The 22,618-nt window shown below is 38.2% G+C and overlaps 1 protein-coding gene across 7 annotated transcripts in view; it reads right to left on the reverse strand.

Moving 5' to 3' along the window:
• Positions 1-22,618, reverse strand: part of PLCB4 (phospholipase C beta 4) — a 201,430-nt gene that overhangs the window by 42,775 nt on the left and 136,037 nt on the right. For 5 of the 7 annotated variants that reach the window (XM_069850178.1, XM_069850174.1, XM_069850175.1 and 2 more), the window contains 13 exons: positions 19,398-19,506; positions 15,627-15,837; positions 14,936-15,029; positions 14,275-14,354; positions 13,745-13,829; positions 11,151-11,241; positions 10,166-10,261; positions 8,567-8,667; positions 6,854-6,889; positions 4,048-4,189; positions 3,327-3,411; positions 2,982-3,106; positions 991-1,042 (listed from right to left, as the gene is read on the reverse strand). In XM_069850178.1, the coding sequence (XP_069706279.1) occupies positions 991-1,042; positions 2,982-3,106; positions 3,327-3,411; positions 4,048-4,189; positions 6,854-6,889; positions 8,567-8,667; positions 10,166-10,261; positions 11,151-11,241; positions 13,745-13,829; positions 14,275-14,354; positions 14,936-15,029; positions 15,627-15,837; positions 19,398-19,506 (1,307 nt within the window). The remainder of the gene's footprint in view (positions 1-990; positions 1,043-2,981; positions 3,107-3,326; positions 3,412-4,047; positions 4,190-6,853; positions 6,890-8,566; positions 8,668-10,165; positions 10,262-11,150; positions 11,242-13,744; positions 13,830-14,274; positions 14,355-14,935; positions 15,030-15,626; positions 15,838-19,397; positions 19,507-22,618) is intronic. The other 2 variants (XM_069850180.1, XM_069850177.1) reach the window with 1 other exon arrangement.

Genomic DNA, 22,618 nt, shown 5'->3' on the forward strand with positions numbered 1-22,618 from the left:
ACCACTGTATATTATTGTAATACCAGAAGACTCACAGAAGTATCAAATAATTGAGTTGACAATGATACCTGTCCTTCAGAGCATTTGCCAAGAGTAAATATGTGTTCTTGTACTAGGCTAGTAGGCCAAACAAGAAAGGAACTACAGTCTTCCATACAAAAACCCCTCTGAGTTTCTTCTACTTTTCTTATTTTGACTGAAATGACCAGATACTACACCTGTGTCAAATCAAACAGCCTCTATTCTGGAGAGTTCACAACTGATATAAAAGCATGAGTTGCAAAGCACTACACTGCCCTTCCTGCAGATAAGTAACTTCACCAAACTTCATCTACTCATATTTTTCTTTCTGAATAGATTACATTAGTAGAAGAGTTGTTTCTCCCCAGGATGATTTTGTAGATTTTAATGTGCTTCTGGACTGTCATTTCCTATAAGTCATCAAACTTTTCCTTTCTCTTGATGTTAATGATCAGCCTATGCTATTAAGGTATAAACTCAAATTCAAATCTATCAACATCTCTTGAGCATCCTTTTTCATGCAAAAGCCACGAGCAAGAACTTGAGAGATGAAACACATCTGTATCCTCTGTGAAATCTACTCTTCAAGTAAAGCATACAGATTAAAAACACTCCCTATGTATCAAGACTCAACCTGTCCAAGTAAATTTAGCCATTCTGCAAACTGTGTGATGAATTTCCATTCTGAACCCTATCTTCAAAGAAAGATTGAGAACAGAAGCTAAAGATGTATTTAAATAACTGTGCATGATATTCACCATCTTCTTCATAATCTGCACACAAAGTCACTTCATTCACCAGGATACCTCCTTGCAGGTGATAATTCTCCCCGCATTCTGCTCATTTCTACTCTTCACGTAGCACCTCATTTTTCTTTCATAATACATAATTAATAGTGACAAAATGTTATTAAAACCGTGGTAAAGGATTCTGATACACAGTAACAACAGTTTAAATCATATCACTTACCCGCATGATCCATTATATTCAAATTTTCCTTGATTCAACTGCATTGCTAAATCTGTCAAGAAAGTAAAAGAATTTACAACTTCCTTCTGAAAATGCAGACCATGGACAATCCTTTTTGGAAAAGCAAATGAGACTGTACAGAAAAATCAGGTTAAATAAAAGAAATAAAGGAAGCCACAGGAAAACATCAGGTTTCTTCCAAGTTAGTAACAGTTTTACTAACCAGCTTAAGTCTCTACCTGAATTAAAACACACATTAGACAGAGAAGCATCAGACTGTGGTCACGTTAAGTGCCTGGGATGGGACCTCCAACATCTAACTTTTGGTCTCTACAGTACAGATGTCTCCATTTCTGCTAGTGATTAGAACCACTTTGAATCACGGAGAGTAACTGCACTGTTAAAGTGCTTGTATATGTCAGTCTAAGGCAGGAATATAAAATATACTAGACAAGGCATCCTAGAAGAACGTATTTCTCTACAATGACCATAGAGAACTATTTCTGATGAAGCTTTCTGTATTCCCAATATCGTAAAGAAGGTGAGATGAATATCACATTCGTTTTCTACGGACGTAATTTAATAAAATACCACAAAAAGAAACTACAAAGATCACAGCAGCATTGCTTCATTGCTTAATTTCAACATTTAAAGCATCTGAATTCTATCCAATGCATTATTATGGCACTTGTATAGAGACAAGATAGCAGGCACATAATAATCCCATTCCCCTCCAGCCTTCTCCCAATCCTTATAAAAAATACCTTTTCCTGCAGGTTTCCAATTACACTAGAATACAATACCCTTGTTCAGCAATAACACAGTTATCCTCTTGTCCAACAGACTCTGCCTTCAAAAGGGAATGAATTCTTTTCTCTATGTTCTTCATAACAGAAAATGCAAGATTCTCATACGCCCCTATCAGTTACTATTTGCTTTACTGGGCAGCCTTAACTTTCATCTCCTCAATCATTCTTCAGCCTGGCAGTACAGCTGGATCACAGAAGACTAATATAGGGAAGTTGCTCACGTGTAATTATACACTCTTATTCTACAATATAAATAGCTTGAAAATGACATGCAGTGGACAGAGACAGTTTGGGAGAAGAGTGAAGCTTGTGTATCTGCTCCAACCTCCAAACCACAAACAGTGAAGTGCTCTACAAGTAGTGTATCCCAGTACAGCTTTCTCTTACTTCCTCAGCTAGTGAAATCAGTGCAAAGCTTTGCAGGACAGAACTCAGACTATGAAAATTAAGAGTGTCTGCAGTACCAAACACACTGTTGGGCATAAGGTGATGCACCCATGCAGGGGAGGCACAAAAGCACTATTACAGCTAGAAGGAGAAAATGGACAAACTGTTCTCTTACATGTATGACTGTAATGTACATGATTATTAATTTAAAAACAAATAAATTAAAAAAACCCAACCCTACCCTGTTAGTTACTCACACCATCATTGAACAGGAACAATACATCTCCTCTCAATTTATGCTGTGGAGAGGCATTTACATTCCCTGGCATCATTCCGTAAGCTGGGATGACAGATCCTGTTCTCTAGTGCTGAACACATGACTAACATTTCACAATAACTGGTATAGAAATGCATTTGGCACATAGTCATTTCTTTTTACCATCTTAATTTGTACAGTCCCTCATCTTTACTTAGAAGACATGCACCCAACTCTGCCAATGCTGTGTTTTGCGAAAACAACTATTTCTCTCTAATTAATTAATAGTCCTTATTAATAAAACATTTCTATGAGAACTACAATACTCTTATTTTTCTATTGAAGGGGACTGAATTTTCCTTCTACGTATGTCATTTTTATTACTCCTTGTCTTATGCTTCCATAATTCCACCCCACTGTATTATTTAGCCATATGCCTGTTTAGTTAAAGTTGCCAGAAGCAAATCCATGGCATCTGTTTGAGAGTTACTGCCCAAGTCATTCTTTAGGATTGAGGTTCACTGGTAGTTGCTGCCTACCTGGGGTCTGATAGTTCAGTGAGACCATCTGGCAGCCAGCGTTCCAGAAAATTTGAGGCATGTAATTACTGGAATCTACGCGGCCTCCCTTTGGGTATATCCGACTCATTTGTCGTTTATTATAACTGTATAATTCATCAAGGAAAATGAAATAAAAACATCATAGAAAAATATGGTCATATCCTGGTATCTTCAGTATTTGTTACATAATTCTTACTATTTCTCATTGTATGAGCTACTTTCCCTCTTCCTTTACATATGTGAAACACAGTAAAAGTGTAAAGGTATATTGGTTATTCATTTGTAGCATCAATAGAGAAATGGTATGAGGAGGTGAAAGGATACTTCACAAACTCAATGGCATGGGTCTTCAAATACCCTAGTCCGACTGATTCATTGAAAGAGGACATATTATGATGAATATTACGTTCTAGAAAGAAAAGACAAGACATTTTAAAACACTTCTTTAATAATGAATCAAAATTCAAAATTATGCACTATACATAATAGCAGAGCATAGGAAATTCTGACCTCTTCCTGCATTATTGGTTGCTCATAGAATGAAATTATACTGAAGAGAAATACCTTAATATTTCTCACTTGCCTTCCTTTCACTTCCTGGGAAATGAACAAAACTTTCCTTTTTGTTTTTGAACAAAATTGTTATGCAGAGCCTGTGTTGTGTGGTTAGATAAGGCAAAACAACATGATAAATGGTCTAGTGTGCAATATGACAGCATCAGCTACCTGCTAACCACTGTGATAATCGCGCTCACCTTACTTTCCAGGAAGATGAACTAAAAGAATTACTTTAGTTGGAAAGGCCTATAGAATATAATCAATCTCAACAGCTCCATGTTCTCCCAGTAATTTAGTGACTCCATGTGGAAGATCAAGGGAATAACATGCTAACCTTACATTCAAGAAAACAGAGATTGAAGAATATACTGTTGACAGTCATTAAACTACATAAATCTTACGCGATTTCTAAATTCATGAAATGTAGAGATGAAAAAGCTACCTAGAATAAGCAAATACTTTTATTTCATTCAACCTTTTATGTTACCTTCTGCTACATCGAAACCTTGAAATTTTACAGGTTGAGCATAGTTGACCATTGTTGATAAATATGGATGTATATTGGTTGTGGCACCTACATATTTGTAAGATGCCATCCACGCTTGTTCATCTTCAACAGTTACTAAACCCTGAAAACACAGTAAAGAGAATAATGACTGTTTGTGTGTGCAAACACTATTATTGGAATTTTCAAATGTGATACAAAATTATACTCAAATCTGCAGAAAGTTAAAGAAAGTGCAAATTAATACAAGAAAAGTGGAAATTCAATGTCACAAATGAAGATTTATTTTCTCACTTATATATGCACCAAATGCTCTGGATGTTACAGGATGCATGCAAGAGGGCTGATGGCAGAAAAGCTGCTAAGCAGTGGCTGAACACTGCATGACGTTAGTAGGATAACTTTGGAACAGAAGGTAAGTCTTACAACAGAGAACAATGGTGGGAAATAATGATCTATTTTAGTCAAATAAATTCCTAAGAATTGTGGTTTAATGTACATTTTCTGATAGCAACTGTGGTGGAGTAATGCATGTTTGGTACTGAGTAGAACTTTCTCAACATCAAAACACAAATAAGTTCAATTGCTAATCTTTACTAATAAAAACAGATCAAAATGCAGGCATTACAGCCTTCACTGGACAAATAGATGCCACAAGACCAATAGAAACAGTACCAAGCTCATATTCCTAGCTACTTAAACTGATAAAAATCTGAATCCATCATTCACACAAAGATGCACAATGTGTATAATAGAACTTCAAAAGTTTTCTACAAGCAGCTCATCTGCTAGAAACCCACAATATGAAGAGCTTCTCATGTGGATCTACCTGTCCAACTTTTCCCTCTCCCTAAACCAGTTTAAAACATTCTTTTCACTGAAAGAAAGGAAAGAAAAAGAAAGCTTTCTGTCAATCTAAGTAAACACCACGAGGCTTACTGTACATGGCCATTTTCCCCCAAACAATTTTGCTTCTTCTCTACCAGTGAATCAGTTTACAAGGAGTCTAACCTACAGCAGGCTAACAGTGAACTTCTGCAAAGAAGTGCTAAGTATATGAAAAAATTCTTAGAGTATAGCTTTTTATTTTCAGAATGCACATCACTTTGTCAGAAAGTTCTCAATTATTGTATTGGGAAATAGTCAATAACAGGAAGCACTTTGCAAAGCACTTTCACATGGAAGAAGAATACAGCTCACAGAGCCTACACTACTGCAACTCATTTACTCAGGAGATGGAAGAGTAAAGGAAATGTGAAATTACTTGCCAGTATTATGGGCATGTACCTCTACCTGCCATACAGCACAGACACATTAAAAAAAAAGCATTTTATGTGAAGTGAAACAATTTACGCCTTGACACAGTAAGACTATTATAGTCTTATGACTATACTGATTTTCTGACTGTGTAGAATAGCCAAGTTATCAGAACGAGTCCAGGTACATACTGTTTTATGTGCATTTTAGACTGAATTAAACTTCTAGTGGCCCATGAAATCAAACTGATACCCTATTTTAACGCTGATCACCAGGACTCTATGTAACTGCTTTTCAGGAATCCACATGCTGAGCGCTCACAGATCTATTCCCTAAATATGCCAAACAGTATACCCCTTTATTATAGAACATAGATGTTGTTCTGTTACTAGGTCAATATTTGTTACTAGAGTTTAGATCAAATTCAGGCCAAATTTCTTCAAAGGAACTAGTCCTTTGTAGTGTCTTCATTTTTGGAAGGCAAATAATTCAGGAAGAAGTGACCACCCATCTTCTAGAAACCAGGCTACTTCAATGTGCATCCAGCTGACTGTTCAGAATTGCTCATTACATTTTACTATCTTGATCCATAAATGTCTAATAATACATCACAGTGAAAATAAGTCAAAGGGGATTAGGCATGCCTCAGTGCCAAGCCAATAGTACCCTGCAGACTATATGAGTGTGTAGCTGACACACTGGCTGTAAGACAATGTTCTAAGACTATCTACTAGTCACTGACTTTATCTTCTTTATTGCAGACCCATAATTTTTGGAGTAAATGAGCTATACTCTTTGCAGTGTTCACAACTTTAAAACTATGAATTAGACAGGGGTAATGTTTCTTAAAGCCTCTGAAGACAAAGGAATGGTTACAACAGCACATGACCATTTTAGGTGCTACAGAATACAAGAGGGGAAAGCTGATCTCTCTGGGTTATTTACACCTTCCCAGCCCTCAAGAAAAGAAGCAGAAATCACTTCGAAAACAACACAGACTGAAACAAAGTGTGGTTAGGAACAGGAGAAGCTTCAATGAGAAAAGAGAAGGGAAGAGAAGAAGGAGAGCAGAGGGAGGTGGGAAGAGTCTTACAGAGGGATTCCTGGGAGAAGATAAATGCAGAAGTCCTGAGGGAAAGCAAAAGGAAGAAAAAGAGAGAGGAAAACAAAGTGCAGTCAGGGTAAGGGAAGAGGAAAAAAAAAAAGAAGCAGGGATGATATATCTCAACACCATTCAAAGAACAGCTGTTTCCCAGTGCATGACATCGGAATCTAAGATCAAACACGTCTAAGCAGGCAACTGTCGTGCACCCCTCTCTGTCCCCACATTTTCTGGCAGCCCTAACCTCAGTATAAAAGCTCAGCAGAAGAAACCCTAGAGGCCAAATAGAGGAAGGGTCACTTTCAAAAATACTCTGTAGATGCAACGAAACTGAGCATAAAATTGTTAAACCACTAAGAATGCATGGTAAGTAATATGTATGTTATATATAAGGCAATAAAATAAACTACATAACATCCTATGTGTCACCTTTTTATTGTTTTCCTGCTCAGAATCTTCAACAGCCTAAGGGAAAAAAATATATATACATTATCCAAAGAAAAAGCAATAGGAAACACTCACAGTAAGGAAAGAAAAAAACCTCCTCAAAAAGCTAATGCATTTAGCAAAAAGTATACCTTTTTCCACCTTCCTGTGTGGCTCATCTGTTCCATACACTTGCAAAACTTTGCAGTTTCTTTCAAATTTGAGTACACAAAATAAGAAATTCAACAGCTGGCTAACAATGGGGATAGGAAGGAGGATGCCAGACACTTAAGCCCAAACCAGTGCTAACATTAGATGCTAGCGGCAGGAAGTTTCAGAGAATAATGAAAGAATGACACACCCAGACAAAACAAAAGATCATCTGATCTGAATATGAAAACTGTCCAGGCTTTGAAAACTTAAGGGCTAAGACCGCTGTTAACCATGCTTTAATGTCCACGATTGGAAAAGGCCTGTTTCAAGATGCTATTTGCAATAGGACACTGTTTTCTGTCTTCAATTACAAGCTGCCATTACTGACAATCATAAAACAGATAAATGTTGACCTGGCAATAAATGTACATTCCTCAAGAATAAGGATCAAATCACCAAGTAGCAAAGAAGCATAGAAGTTACCCAAGGGCATATGCTGAGGGTAAGTGACTAATATGAAAAAAAAAATCCCACAAAAATGAAACCAAACCCCAAACCAGTCAGGTAGTTAAGGACAAGCTGACTATGTAAGTGAAACCAACCCTAGAACAAAGAAGTTAAACCATGCTTCAATGGGAGGATTCACCTAAGTCCTGAAGAAGCAATGATGTAGACTTGAAGAGATACCAAGAAGGTAGGTCTGGTGACTCTGTTATATTGTAAGAGATGTACTGCCAAGGGCAACTAGTACTAAGAAAGATTTTCCATACCTGTTTTTCTACCTGGCGTAAGATCCAAAGATAGTCAAAGCACGAGAGAAGTGGCCAAAATACTCAAGTGACAGGGAAGCATGACCCGATAAGGCCCCTTAGCACTCACATGTGGGCATTTTTCAGCAGCAAGCAGCAGTAACACATTCAGTGCCAGTGGAGCCTTAGTTTTGAATTCCAGTTTTCTGTATTTAATTATTGCCAACTAATATTCAAGTTACCGAGCACAGACTGGTAAGCTGTACTAAATGAGTGGAATAAAGGGGAATCTTTCCCTATCTGCCAGCTGGCTCTCTGGTATAGCCCTACTGCCAAACCACCCCACTGGAAAATGATTTTGCTTTCATTGGCGCAGGTCGAAGGGAGAATCTACCTTAAGAGTTAATGACAAAAAATGACCTAGGGAATCCTTATAACCAAGACACAGGATGTGGCCTTGCAAAAAGCATTGTTGAGCAAGGAAGTTGATATTCCACTTCATATTAGGGCTCTGCAACTGAGATGAAAAGTAAAGCATCAGAGGCAGGAGCAAGACTGCAAATCCACCACTTCTCATATACTGTTTCGCTACATATTGATTCTGTTTCCGCAATGAGTATTCTACCTGAACAAGCAAAGAGTATTTTCAGCAACAAAATTTTGCCTTCTCATGAACCTAAAGCTTAGGGATCTGGTGAAGATCCTGTGTTTGACTCTTCTGACAACATGTGCTGCGATGCTTCCACAGAACAGACTTTTACACCCAGCTCCAGTTTTTTTTTACAAAAAAAATAGATATAAGAAGCAATCCCACCTTTTTGACACTGATGGCAACAGCTTCTTTTTGACTGTAATCATCTACTGTAAGGTCACTTCCAAATTTGTACTCTGGATGAGCTTCCTCTTCCTGATCAGCTGCACAGAAAAAAAAAAGAAGGATCAGTGCAAAACCCACAGGAACCGCTGTTTTTGAGAGAGACATTAAATAAATGACAGTTCCAATACACAGGTCTGGTTTTGGCATTCAAATACAGGGGTTTAGATTTCCAAGCATCAGTAGTGAATTACAGCTAAGGCATCAGATTCTTACTGCTTTGAGATGCTTAGTAAGAGAAATCTTATTTAGTATGTTTTTGAAGGAATCATTGATTTGCTTATCAAAAATGTAAAAAAATCATTAGGCTTGGGGAAATAACATGAAATGAAGACAGAGTTCTTTAAATAAAAATGTAAAACGTTGCTGATGTCGAGGCTTCTCATACATTTTCAGAATCTCCTTATAGTCTCCTCTGCTACAGGGAATCATTTTTATTTGCTTTTAAGGTGATTCTCCATTAGAACCAAGCGTACTCAGAAAATCTAAAAACTTCTCTAACAAACACAAAATCATTAATCATATTATTCGCATGGATTTAAGCAATAATTTTAGAAAATACTTATTTGATCCTCTTAGTAGTCTAGCACATAATTAAGAATACAGCAGAGTAAGAGCACTATTAGAAATAAGCATTTTGATGGAATCAGTTTGCCAAAATCCAGAATCTCTTTTGTGCTCATTGATCACATGAAGAAAGATACTGAGAAGCCTCTCCTAAAAACTGTTGTATTTCAGTCCTTTTTAGCATTGCAAGGACAGATACCAGATTTGGATCACAAGGAATATCTTTTACGAGGACCTCTACTGACTGCAATAGTAGTGGCTTTGAGGTAGTAAAATAAAATAAATTAAAAAAGGAGACAATCAAGGAGAGGACCAAAGGGGAGGCTAAAGCTGGGATGTTCAGTATGACAGTTACAGGCCAGTACCTTGGTACAGATACTTGCAGGCAATGCATGATTTACCTCTTCTGAAGGTGGACATGGAAAACAGACAAAGTGAATCACACCCTAGATATGTCTATTTTAATTTGCTGGCCAGACACACTCCATATCATGGGCTCAGATCTACATGTTTACACTGAAGATAACTGAAGTATGGCAAGAAAAATTCTATCCCTCATTTTATCCTTATGAAGTATAATGCCATAATTCAGTCTGATATTGACAACAGTACTAAAAATAGTCACAATGTGTTTTTAAAGGAAAGCTCACAACTTCCCAGTCTCACAAACACACACACACACATACTGTGTGAAAACCTGCCTTGCTTGCTGCTCCAGTATGACTTCTGAACAGCAAGTGGAAGTTAAAATTGCCACTAATACCACCAACTGATAGAGCCAGGAGCGGCTGCGGTATGTAAGTGAGATGAGATGGTAAGGCTGGATGTCTGCATAAACTGTCCTACACTGAGCCCTCATTTCCTGCTGTTGCTACACGCCATGGGCATGTGGGTAATGTGCATACTAGCTGCTCCCGCCAGCCTACTGATTTTCCACAGGCAATGCTTGAGACCCCTGTACGTAATCCTCACCACTCTCTATCTCTTCTTCGTTATCATCCTCTAGGATATTTACAGGAGCAGCGGTTTCCCCAGCTTCCATCATCTTTTTCAGAGCATCAAGCTGTTCTGTTAATAAGAAAATTAAAAATAAATCAGTCATGACATTAACAGTTTGTAGCACAAAGAAATATATGAGGACAATCATAAATGATTCTCTGATCCCAAGAGCTGCTTTTATTTAATAGGCTTTCTAAGTTTTCAGTTAGAAATAAAATTTTACAGAGTAAGAGCATCACTAGACATACACTGTTCTTAGATCTGAAAAGTGGTCAATAAGAGCTGTATCCGAAGTTCACTAAAGTAAAGAAAAATATTTCCACAGATTTCCAAAGTCTTTGGAGCATGCATATTACTTCTTCAAAGAATGAACAGACAACTATCGCTTTTGTACTTGATCCATGCAAGCTGGGGCAAAGTGCTTGGATTTTCAATTGTGTACCCACATGCATTTCAGTTACACAGTACGAACACAACCATGTATGATTGGAGTCACAGGAAGGTCTGCATGCTTATCTTTGAAAGGAAAAGGACCAGGGTTTATCATTACAGCCATACTGGAAACTAATATAGCAATGTTATTATTACTGAAAGAAGATAAGTATCAGAACCGGTAACAATAGCAAGCGCAGCAATTTGAAATCACATTTAATTTTATGCTTATCCTGGAAAAACACAGGAATGCAAACATACCAGCGTAGGCAGAATTTACAAGAGATACTATCTGCATTTAATCTTAGCTCAACCAGCACTCAGGTAAAAGGCCTAGGATTACATTTCTAGGTCTGCCTTTGCCTCTGCTACACACTGATATCAAGGCCTAGACTCTGGCACTCATATAAAACACAAGGGCAAACAAAGTGTCATTTATATTTTTCTAACACTAAAGTACGAGCAATTTGGTAACACAGTCTATTCACATCTATCTGGACTTTAATATTTGAAAAGCTTTACTTACTTTTTTCTACTTCAGGTTTCAGCCTTTTATTCTTTATGAGAATCTTTCTTTTGAGGTCATTAGGAGAAGGTAAGGGTTTACCTGGATCAAGCTGTAAAATAATTTAAAGAAAAGGTTTACTAACTAGTATTTGGCCTCTCTGCATCCCTATTTGGGATTTTGACTTCAGGATAGCAATGGTAAGGGGCAATGAACAAGCAGTGCCACCTCAGGCACAACCCTGGGAGGCAGTGTGACTGCAGTCATATTGTCCTCTCTGCTTGAAGCCAGCACATTTGTCTCCAGCCTATGCCATTCTCAGATGCACTGGTCAAAATGTCTCCCCTTCTACCTAAGACTGGGTATGGATGTAACCTACAGCTCTTCATCAGAATAATTCTTACTTTCCCTCTCTCCCAGTGGTTCACACATAGTCCAAGTCACAGTTTATCCCATTATCATTTCATCTCTAAATAAAGTCACCTTTTATTGTGCCTTCAAGCTGTAATAATGCAATAATGCAGCCCTCAGATACTTACATAGTAGAAATGGGCTGGTATTGGTGAATGGAAAACTACCCAGTCCTTAGTTAGTAATGAAGATTAATAGCTAGTCCTTAGCTAGTAATAAAGACTACTGCTGCCAGTAGGGCTACAGGATCACATCTTTGGTATTTGTGAAAGGCAAATGGAAAGTTTCACATACACAAGGAAGCACTACTGAAAGGTTTGTTCTAGTTTGGGGAAGGAAAAAAAAAGTATTATTGAGAAAACAGAAAAAGTACAAAATCCTGTGATTTAAGCATCATCACGTCATTGACCCTAAGAAACAGAGATCTCTGTATGGTAATTAGCACCCTCTCCACCTCAGGCTTATTAAGAATATTATGCAGAGAGTTGCAGGTACAATGGGCTGTGGTTTCCAGTGAATGATAAGTGATACAGCTGAAGAACATACTTCTAGGACTAGTGAAAATTCTTATAAGAATTATTTAGTTTTGTTATCCATAAATTCAACTCTGAGCTATATGGAAGAAGCACCATAACTTGAAACAAAATAGAATAGGCACAGGTGACAAATAACGACCCAGCAAAAAAATCCAAATCAACCTAATCCAATCCCACAATAGTGAGTGTAAAGCTCTCTGCAGGGGATAATGATTACTAACAACCACCAGGCTAAATCAGTCATAGAAGTTTCAGTATGTTGGATGAAGAGAAAACCACAATTGTTCCTGAACGCACCTGGGTTGTAATTCCACTAGATGTCAGTGCTGCAGAGCTCTTTTATCACCAAGCTACCAGGATGCCAGTCTGCATGCCTGAGCAAGGACATACATACATAGTTTGATGCCTATTTGGACAAATATTTGCTTTTACTCAAAAAGCAAATGTGTCACGTCTCTCTTAAGTCTGCTCACCTCACAGACTAGTTGAGGTACCACTTGCAAAATACACCAAGCTCCTCTTGCCGTCTCTGCAATATCTGATTTGTGAGCAGCTGGAGACTGAATTCACCCATGAGAGGGAATGTACACAAAACGCAGAAGGCTCAGTAGTGCCATAGAGCACAGGAAGCTGAGGCTAAATACTGGGCCCTGAGGTAGCAGCATGGCAGCCTTTGGCCATCCCTACTTTAGGCTTCCCTGAAAGCTGCTGGAAGCTGTTATTTGCAAGAGATGTAGCAAGGTACTATATACATTACAGGGCAACACTACAGATTTAATTCTCTAGGATGATCTTTTCAGGTCAACAACCTGATATTCACCAAGTCTTACGCATTGCTGTCCCTGTAACATGCAAGGAAAGACAAGAAAATCACAGCTCTAGACATGATAATGCCAGAAGCCTCCTTTACTGGAGTTATGTGCACAGGAGGTGAAGGCAAGGCAGAGTACTCTTTGCCACAGACCCCCACAGCACTAAAGACCATTTGCAGGTTTTGGGTGGCTGCTGGCAGACAGTGAGCACGTTGCTTAGGAGAGTAAAGAAAGCCTGAAGAAGTAGCTGCAAGCACTGGGCAACAAGCTATTAAATTCTGAAATACGGCGTTTGTGGAGGAGTGTCTGTTATTATCTCCTGCCATGTAGGAGCGTGAAGTGCATCCAGATTAATGCACACTTGATAGTTCAAGTGAGACTGCAGGGAACTCTTTGTGCTTAATTTAATTCTTAATGCAGTAGTGGGGGCCACCTAGACTGCAGGACCTGATCTAGAACATGAAGCATGTGAAGTGCAGCTGAAAGAAGGGGTTTCTTCAGCTAAGACCATGCAATTCATAATCAATTGGTTTTCAGCAGTGACTGGCCATTTGAGAGTTACGTGTGACCTGCAAATACACTGTATGTGTTACATTTTATGCAGGTACTGATGCAGGTCACACATCAAGGGGATGATTTTCCCCAGGTTGCTCACCAGAGTCCTGTACAGAAAAGATTAAACAAATCAGATAAGGACAAGTTTGTACCAGAGAGGACAGACACCCCAAATCACTAGGTATTTTTGAAATCACAGGACTGGCAGTGAACAGCTTTATATGTGAGATGATCCCAGTTCATAATCTCTTTTAAATACAGCTAAAATAATAATAAAAAAGACTGTCAGAATATAACATACTGGATGTGTCTCTAGAGGCTGCTTCAACAGGAGATCTCCAAAAAGATCTTCACAATATTTTGACATCTTGTACTGTTGATATTTGCTGGAAAAGATGATGTTGGTTGATTTTTAAATATAAAAAAAGAAATCACTATTACTCAGCAAAACAGAATAATAAGTAATGCAGTCATCCCAAATTATACTGTCCACTTTCGCTCAACTGGGAAGTATTACTTTACTGTAACTATATTGTCAATAAAACTCTATTATCTGACACAGATTAATTTAGTAAGACCAAAAAACTAGATTAACTGAATCCCACATAGCTAATGGAACATCCAAACATTTTTCACAGCTTTACCACACATGAAAAAAATGCCATCATTAAGCTAGATAAAGACTGATCAGTATATTTAAGTACAGCCTCTTCCAAGTGACATTCAGTATACTCGTATATCCCTACACAGTTTTCAAGTACATTGAAATCATGGTATTTTGAGGTGCATCATCTGTCTCACATATTGCACTATAAAATGGGCACTATATACCTGCAGTGATTTTCAAATGAAAGAATGACAGGATACTCTGATGTAACAAATGCTGTTTCCTTAATGGCTTGAATTACATCCTATAAAATGCAATAACAGGATTCAAATTAGAACAGATCAAATTACAGTCATAACGAAAGTAATTTTTGTTGTTCTCCACCCCACCCTGAGAAACACAGAGCTGAGTCTTAATTGTGCCAAACAAAGTCAGAACTAGAGCAAACTGTACGCTCGTTCCTCTCTATTCTGCAACAACTTGGACTCAGTGCTCAATGGTGCACCCATCAATGCTTCCCCTAAATTTGCTGCCATCTTCTCCCACCATGGAGAATTCCTACTTCCAGAATAACTCCTGCATCTTCAGCTTTCTTTTATAGCTAAGGAACTTCTTGAAGAATGGAGAACGTATTTATTCTGCAGTCAAATGGCCGCAGGATGTGAAAATATAGGGCAAAAGAAGCAAGTCTGCTTCCTGCAGTTTCTGTGGAAAGGCAGATGTAACAGCGGGTGTATAATGCAAGTCAGGAATGAGCCCTAAGATCTGTCAGTATGTCACAAGGGAGCAGCATCTGGGTGCTGAGGAGGTGAGGGTACCCTGCATGGATTTTTGTTCAGGGGTTCTACTGGGGCTTACTGCCAGGTGTAGAGGTCAACCATTTACCTTGAAAAGGATATCTGTACACATTGCTTTTCCATGGGTGATTATTGGTTCTTGGTCTTCACCTTTGCCATCCCAACAGTCCAGCTCAACACACCTAAGGGCCCAAGAAAATTCATGTCAGCTTCCTTAGTGTCTCAGTATGGGCAAGCTACTCTGAACAAGTTCTGAGAAGTGATGTTCAGAGCAGTGAGTTACAATGCAGTTCTAGGCATTATACAACTCCTTCAAAGCTGCACAGGTGTAATTTCAGACTGCTTTTATAACTTTAAGTATACTACATTCAATATAGTATGTATATATGAATAAAGTTTTTTGCACTGTAACAATCTCTAACTCATTATCTTACTCAGTTAACCGTGACACATTTCAGTATGTCAAGAAATAAAGCAGGAAATCTAACTGATTCTCATTTACGTATAAACTTCTTAAATACAAAGCAGAGTCCTCCGAAATTCTTCAGCTGTTATTCTGAAATCAAACTTAAGTTGTAAAACCCTCCCCTGACATCAGCTTCTACATTCTACTGCCTTTCAACTTTTTTTTCAAGAAAAAGTGTCTTGACTGTGTATGTGTTCATTTACCACACTAATATATATGTTCAATTACGCAATATATCACCACCAAGGTATACTACATAGGTTCGAAGTATTAGATTCACAAATACTAAAGGCTGTTATCTCCTGCTTCCAACCTGCATCCAGCCAAAAGCACTTGTCTGTACATCTCCACCGAAGACTTGCCACCAAACTGCCTGCCTGTTAAATATGTATTGTGAGAGGAACTGATGAAATAATGAGCCAAAGGATGATCCATTTCTTGATATAATTCCAAACGGTCTAGGAAAACTGGGGCATTTTCATCTGACATCAAGTATCTGCAAAACCCATCGCTTGATATGACACCTAGAAGGAAGAAGAAAGCATGGTAGATTACTACTAGAAATGTACAGTGGACAGGAATCAAACTGTCTCACGGAACAGGAACCCTAGCACAAAAGCTATGTTTACACAGGCTTCTGCAAGCAAACCGAAGCTTAGTGCTTCAAGCTAACCAGCAACTGTGTCCCTGATGCAAAATCTGCCACTGTGTTCCCAGATAACAGAAGAAAAACATCAGGTGCCCACCTAGCCCAATATCCTATGTTCACCACTCACCATTAGCAGACCTAAGGCATCCAGGGGATGTTAAGAAGGTAAATAAGTCGAGACACCTCCTCAAAATACTCCCAGCAATTTTTTGGTCTGGTATTTTGTGAACCAGAAATTGTGAGCTTGTGTGTATCTGTCTTCTATGGTAAATTTCTCCCCTCTTTCATATTTAGTCCTGTCCTGACTGTGCTAATCACTGTTAATCAGCTTGCAGCATGTGCTGAGACTGTTTTCTGCTGTCAAAAACAAGTGGAGATGAACCTGAAATGGTCTGCATGTGTTCATTTGCAAAGGAATTAGATTATCTCAGGAAAATCTAAGATAGCTTCAAGTCCACTGTTTCAAATATAGATTTATTCCTGTATAATGACAGAATTCATAACATCTTATTTCTCTGCTGTTACATGCTTAATAAAGTACAAAAAATATAAACAAAGGGATAAATTTTAATGAAAATAAAGTAAGAATAATCACTACTGCAATATCAGTTTTAAAGTGGCCAAGAGTCTAAAAAATTATCTGAGGTAGGGAAGAAGGGATTACTGATAGTGACTGCTAAGAACAGTTGTCTAGCACTAATTCAGAGACTGCTTTCCCTTAAGTCATATAACACTCAGCTATTGTTAAGGCACAGGTTACAGCGGTCCTACTTTTATTTTGCTTAAGACAACTTTTCTCTTATACAGAGTACCCCAGTAATCCTCTTTTCCATTCTGCACCTAGCTTTCTAAAAAATCATCTACTGGAGCTCAAATTTTCTGTGTTTGGTGTCAGCCAGAGGTGAACTGTACTGGAACATCTTATTCAAATCCTCTCAGCTGATTCTGAGGTTTGGAAGGGGGAAAAAATGGGGGTGAAATGGAATCTTCAACTTAATAGAATTTTTTTATTTTGTTAATCACTGAGAACCGAAGAGCAGCAGCACAAAATATCTCAGATTATATGCACTTTTAGTGCATCATCTAGTGGAAAAAAGTCACAGCTGGGCAGGTGCTCTATACAAATCATGGCTGAGACTTCAGCAACTTAACAGAGCTCTATGTCCTCAACAGATTGGACTTTCTATTTTTTTAAATACACTCACCAGGTGGAAGAATTTGCCTTTGTAATGTTCCTGAGCAGGAACTAAACTGCACAGCGTTAACTTGTTCAGCTTTACTTCTTCCTTCTGTTACTGAAACGTAACTGAGGAAGAGTCAGTGTTTTATTGTTACTGCCTTGTTGTACATCAGCCTTTTTTCTTAAACTACCTGACTTAGCAGAAAAAAAGCAGTTGAGCCTCACTGTTTTGCTCTGTTATTTTGCAAGTTATATCTAAGAAAAACTGGAAAGGAACTGCAGAGCACAGTCACTGCTAAGATAAATTTTTGCCTTCCTTACACACTACATTTCAACATGTTACATGAAATCATCTCGCTATCCTATTGATTGCATTTGGATAAAATCTGCATCAGTGAATATGATCAGTGGAGGAACACTGTAAAAGGACACTGACATTGTTCTGTTATTACTCTCTAACCCTATCCCTGCAGCAGATTTACCCTCTTTATTATTTAAACCCATAGAAATATAAAACAAAGAAAGAAGCTAAATAGTTAGCAAAGATTCAATTACCGGCTGAAAAAATAAACCAATATCATTCCCTTGCTACAGCTTAGTGCTTGCAAAATCCTCTTCTTCAGGAATTACTGAACATAATTTTCCAGTTCTAGATTAATTTCCATATTCATAAAGCATATTTTTACATCTTCCATCCTAAACAGGTGGCAGCTACACCAGTAGACCTTCTTCATTTTGGAAAATATTTAAAAAGCACTAGCATCAGGAGGAGTCACAGATGAGTGCCTTTAAAAAAATATAAAAATGGATAGAGTCGACTAAAATCAAGTAATTGATACTTGGAGAATTCTACTTCACGAAGAGAGGAATATAAATAAGCCATGTTGCCTGTGAGTGGAAAACCCTCATAATGTTTATAAATGAGTCCCAGGCAAGAGAAATCTTTCTCTCTCTCCCAGGTGATTCCTGGAAAGTCCATGTCTTCACAGGACTAAAAGATCAATCTATTAACTCAGTGTAAAACACAGCATCTGGAGTAGCATATACAGTACAAGCTCTTCCTTTAGCAGTTTGGTCAAAAGGACTAAAGCATAACAAGGAATGGTGAAAGCTACACATCCAGCTATAGCAAGATTCCTTAAGTTTCTAGACTGAGGAGGACAACCATAACCTCATCTCAACCACTAGCCCAGAGAAAGTGAAAGGGGCAATTGTTCCTGCAGAAGACATGGTTGGTGTCAACACCTGTGATCATAAGGAAGCAGAAAGGCACAAAGGGAACCCAACAAGCAGCGGGCAAGAGCTGCCTCAGGATTTACTGAAGCAATTTAAGATACTGCCTCCTTCTGTTGTCTGCTTTGCATATCCTTCATCAGCAGGGGCAGCATTAGCGGGTGTGCAAAAGTTATTCAGCTTCTCCGGTGTTAGCTTGATACGTTAGCCTGAATGTTTTGCCAAAGTGGATTCCTGTTAAGATGACTGAAGTTCTATGGGCTTTGCAGAGCTGCAGTCTCCTCCTCTGCATGCTATGACGACAGTAACTTCCAGCAATAGGGCAGGGAGGACAGATAAGGATAGCAATATTTTTAATTTCTGCAGTTGATCTCAACACAGCTATTTCAGCATAATGTGTTAAGAATCGCAAGCTGAGTTCAACCACTGGCATCTCCAGCGTCCACAGCAGCTCAGAACATGAGCAATCCAAGAATGGCTTGAAGATGCTTCCTGCAATCTTCTTGCTCAGAGAGAATATTTTTCAATGCACCACATAAAATATCCTGTCCTAAAGCTAGGCTGCTGCCCTCAAGCATTATACAGATAGTATTATAAGAAGGTGGACGCATATCCAATAGCATACATGGCAAATTATTTTCCATATTTACATGATATCTGTACAGCTTTGTAGTCTCTCTGAGAGCTTGGCCACAGCCACATACATGTTGCCCTGTTACTAGAAGGAGTCTCCATGTTTTTCTGTATTTACTCAATTACTCAATCCTAGCCTCTCCCATCTTGTACTGGGAGGGCTGTGTTTGTAGCCATGCTGTAACCTGGATAAGGGAAACAATCCTTCTAAAGAATCACTGATTTTGAGGGGGAAGTACTTTTCAGCAGATCAGTTTCCTGGCTGGCCAAACAAGTGCTTGCCCCCTGACTACAAGGACCGTAAGCTCACTTTTTAAAGTTTGGATGATTTGGAATGAATTCCCCAAATGCCTAAAACCAGTGAATACTGAATTCCCTCCCACATTTACCTTTACTCTTCAAGTCTTCATCTGGCTCATATGTCTCAATTATCTGCATTGCTCTTTTTGTGTCATAAAAGGGAAATAAAATTTCATTGAGCCGAGGATCTCGTTGATGCTAAGGTTAGAAAACAATGGAATTCAGCAAAACAATATAGTGCATGGCTATCATCCAAGAGCATTTCATTACTGCAGATGAGAAAGAAAGAAGCAACATTTAAAAAAAAAAAAAAGAGCCCCTAAAACTTACAAACTATTCAACAGTAACTTCTGCTTTAGACAGAAAATTAACTCTACCTTTAATAAGAAACCTAGGCAGTTTCATTATAAAAATATTTTGTAAAACCAATCCAGTGCAATTGTATAACTAGTCTTCCTTTTGCTTGTTCATGAAAATAATGACTGCACGTGGCGTATGTACAAATGAAATGTTGACAATAAACAGCTAAATCTCTCTTTGTAAATTCTCTCTCTTCCTGTCTCTTTTGTAAACTAGTACCTTGACTGACGGCACTGTAATCACCTCTGCAAAAAATGCATGTCTTCAGCAGTATCTATCGGTAACATTAAAATTAAAAGTAAAATAAAGCTATACTATAAATATAGAATTTAAACCCAAAGTTTAAAAATATGCAACTACTGGTGATTATTTGTGCATCATGGAAGCATTGTGCTACGAACTACTCAAAAAACCAGCACAGGTTCTCAGAAGAAATATGTACAACTTTAGAGCTTCACTGTATCATCTCTTCACTTCACAGTAATTTATAATATTAGGATTTCATAATTCATGTAATATTTAGATAAAATTTAGCAGTGAATTCTAATGTACTACTAAAACTCAAGAGTTTTTAAGTTTTCACTTAATAATGTGCTATGTAACTTTTATTTCTCTCCATGCTGGATTAGAGCTGCACACTGTGTGCCTGATTCTCCATTAAAAGAAAATTAAAACCAGAATTGAAAGGAGTAGTGGCATGTAAGCAGATGCAATAAAACAAGGAAATAAATATGACTGTGGAAACACTCTTTACCCCAGTAGGTGCACAGTTTTCAAGCTTTACTTTAAGCAGGATTTAGAAATGTAACAAGCCACCCCCATACTGGTAATCAATTACTTGGAGTGGGCAGGATGGTGTTGGTACGGCTTGACACAGCACTATCAGCATTTGCTGTAATTCCTTATGTGTAAATTTTTTGACAGTTTCTCATGAAAAACGCAATATCCAATAAAAAAGAAGCACTTGATCACTTTTCTTAAAATCATTACAGTGGTGCATGTGCTTAATTAATTCCAAGAAATTACAACCAATGCCAATTTAACCATGCAATTAAGGAGGGATTAAGTAATGCTACTGGCAGTCTGCAGCCTCTAAAATACAGCAGTTTCATTCACTACAGATCAGCTGTCTGGATATTCAAGTAAAAATCAGATGAAATATGATATGAGAGCAGACAGATGCAGGACATAACTTGCTAAGCAACACACAACAGCAACACAACACTGGCATGCAAACGGCACAGTCTACTGTGACAACGGACAAGCTTTATATCATTAGTGACAATACACCACTTAAAAAAAACTGTATGAAATAGTAGGGAAGACTCTTAACTCAAGAAAAGTGCTCTTTGCAACTCTCTCTCTTCCATAGTCATAGGCAAACAAAAGAAAATAAATGCGATAAAGCAAAAAGTCTCTTGAGAAAGAAACCCAGAGTTACTGAAAAGAGCTATGAACAAAGTATTCTTGTAGCGATGATCACTGCTCATTATTGATTTTCCATTTGAACAAAAGCACGTCTTTATGTTTACTTAGTTTAAAAAAATAAAGCAAAATTGACAGCTAATGAAATTTTACTTAAAAAAAAAAGGAAGAATCTTTTTGAGTGTCTCCTGGGGAAACGTTCTGCACTACTGAGCTTGCTGGCACAGGGAAGTCATAACACAAAAGCTGACCAAAGCTAAAAGCATCTAGAAAAGACAACATGCCCAGGACTAACTGTGTATGTCTAACAAAGTTGCATTTGATTGTTCTCTTTACCATATTAGACAGGTCATTCTTAGCCATATGAGGGCAAACCATCTGAAAGCACAGGGAGAAGGAATGCCTGTATGGTTCTGCAAAGAGAGAAAGACTGTTTAGCCACCCCAACCTGGCCTCCAGTCTCCTCTCTGAGTGGGTACAAAATGAGACGTGCAGCAGCTAACAGTGTCCTTGAGCCAGTTTTGCCTCTTGAATCTGCCCTGTGCAGTGGTGAGAACTGTGTCCTTTTGTAGTGTGAAAAACAGAGGGTGACAGAAAAAGCGAGAGAGAGAGTGGGAAGGAGGTAGGAAGAACAAGTGAATGGAAGCGAGGAAAGAACAGAGGAAGAGCAAGGAACTGGGAAAGAGGGGAAGCAGTGGGAAAGAAAAGGATTCCCTCATACCTCCTTCACAGGAGAAAGGATCGTTCCTGGTCAGACTATTGAATTTCCGTTTTGACAGTTACTGGGTTTATTAATTTATTGCTGCAAATGAATGGCAGAAGCAAATCTCAATAGAAGTGATCTCAGTTCTTTTTCTACTACATTTTCTTTTTTCAAAATTCGACTTTAAAGAACAGAAGACCTAGATAACATACTCCTTGTCTGACAATAATTAAATTTCTAAAAACTTCCCAGAAGCTTTAATACTGATACAGAATAAAATCAGTTGTCAGCCAGGAGCATTTAGAAGTCAAATAGAGACCTGGAAAAACTCCAGGAAAGCAGCTCACTATCCACACATACCCAGTAATGTATCCTCATACTCCCTTAAAATCCCATAACACTTAGAGGTTCTGCAACGTGCCTTGGAGGTTACTGAATTCCAAACAATTTAAGTTAAAGACTTTCACAAAGAATTGCTCTGCCAAGTAACTCCCCTCTCCTACTTAATGATAATAATCTTTTTATATTTTCCAGCATTAAACTCCACTGCTAATTACAGTGCTGGCCACCTGTCAGGGGGACAGAAATGATCACTTCAGGAGGGAGATTCTGAGTCATTTAGTGCCTTTCAAACCATGAGCAGAAGTTCAAACTCTATTTGGAGACCAAAAGACCTCCAGCACAGAGCCAAAGGCATTAGTTTTAGTTATTACAATGAACACCCTACCCTATAAAACCATTTCACTAATATGCTCCAGCTCTGGCCACCAACTAAAGTGCTATCTACAAGATTTCTAATTGCAAAATTTGTTGTGGTGAATG

The sequence above is a fragment of the Phaenicophaeus curvirostris genome, chromosome 2, assembly GCF_032191515.1.
Source record: "Phaenicophaeus curvirostris isolate KB17595 chromosome 2, BPBGC_Pcur_1.0, whole genome shotgun sequence".
NCBI classification, from domain to species: domain Eukaryota; kingdom Metazoa; phylum Chordata; class Aves; order Cuculiformes; family Cuculidae; genus Phaenicophaeus; species Phaenicophaeus curvirostris.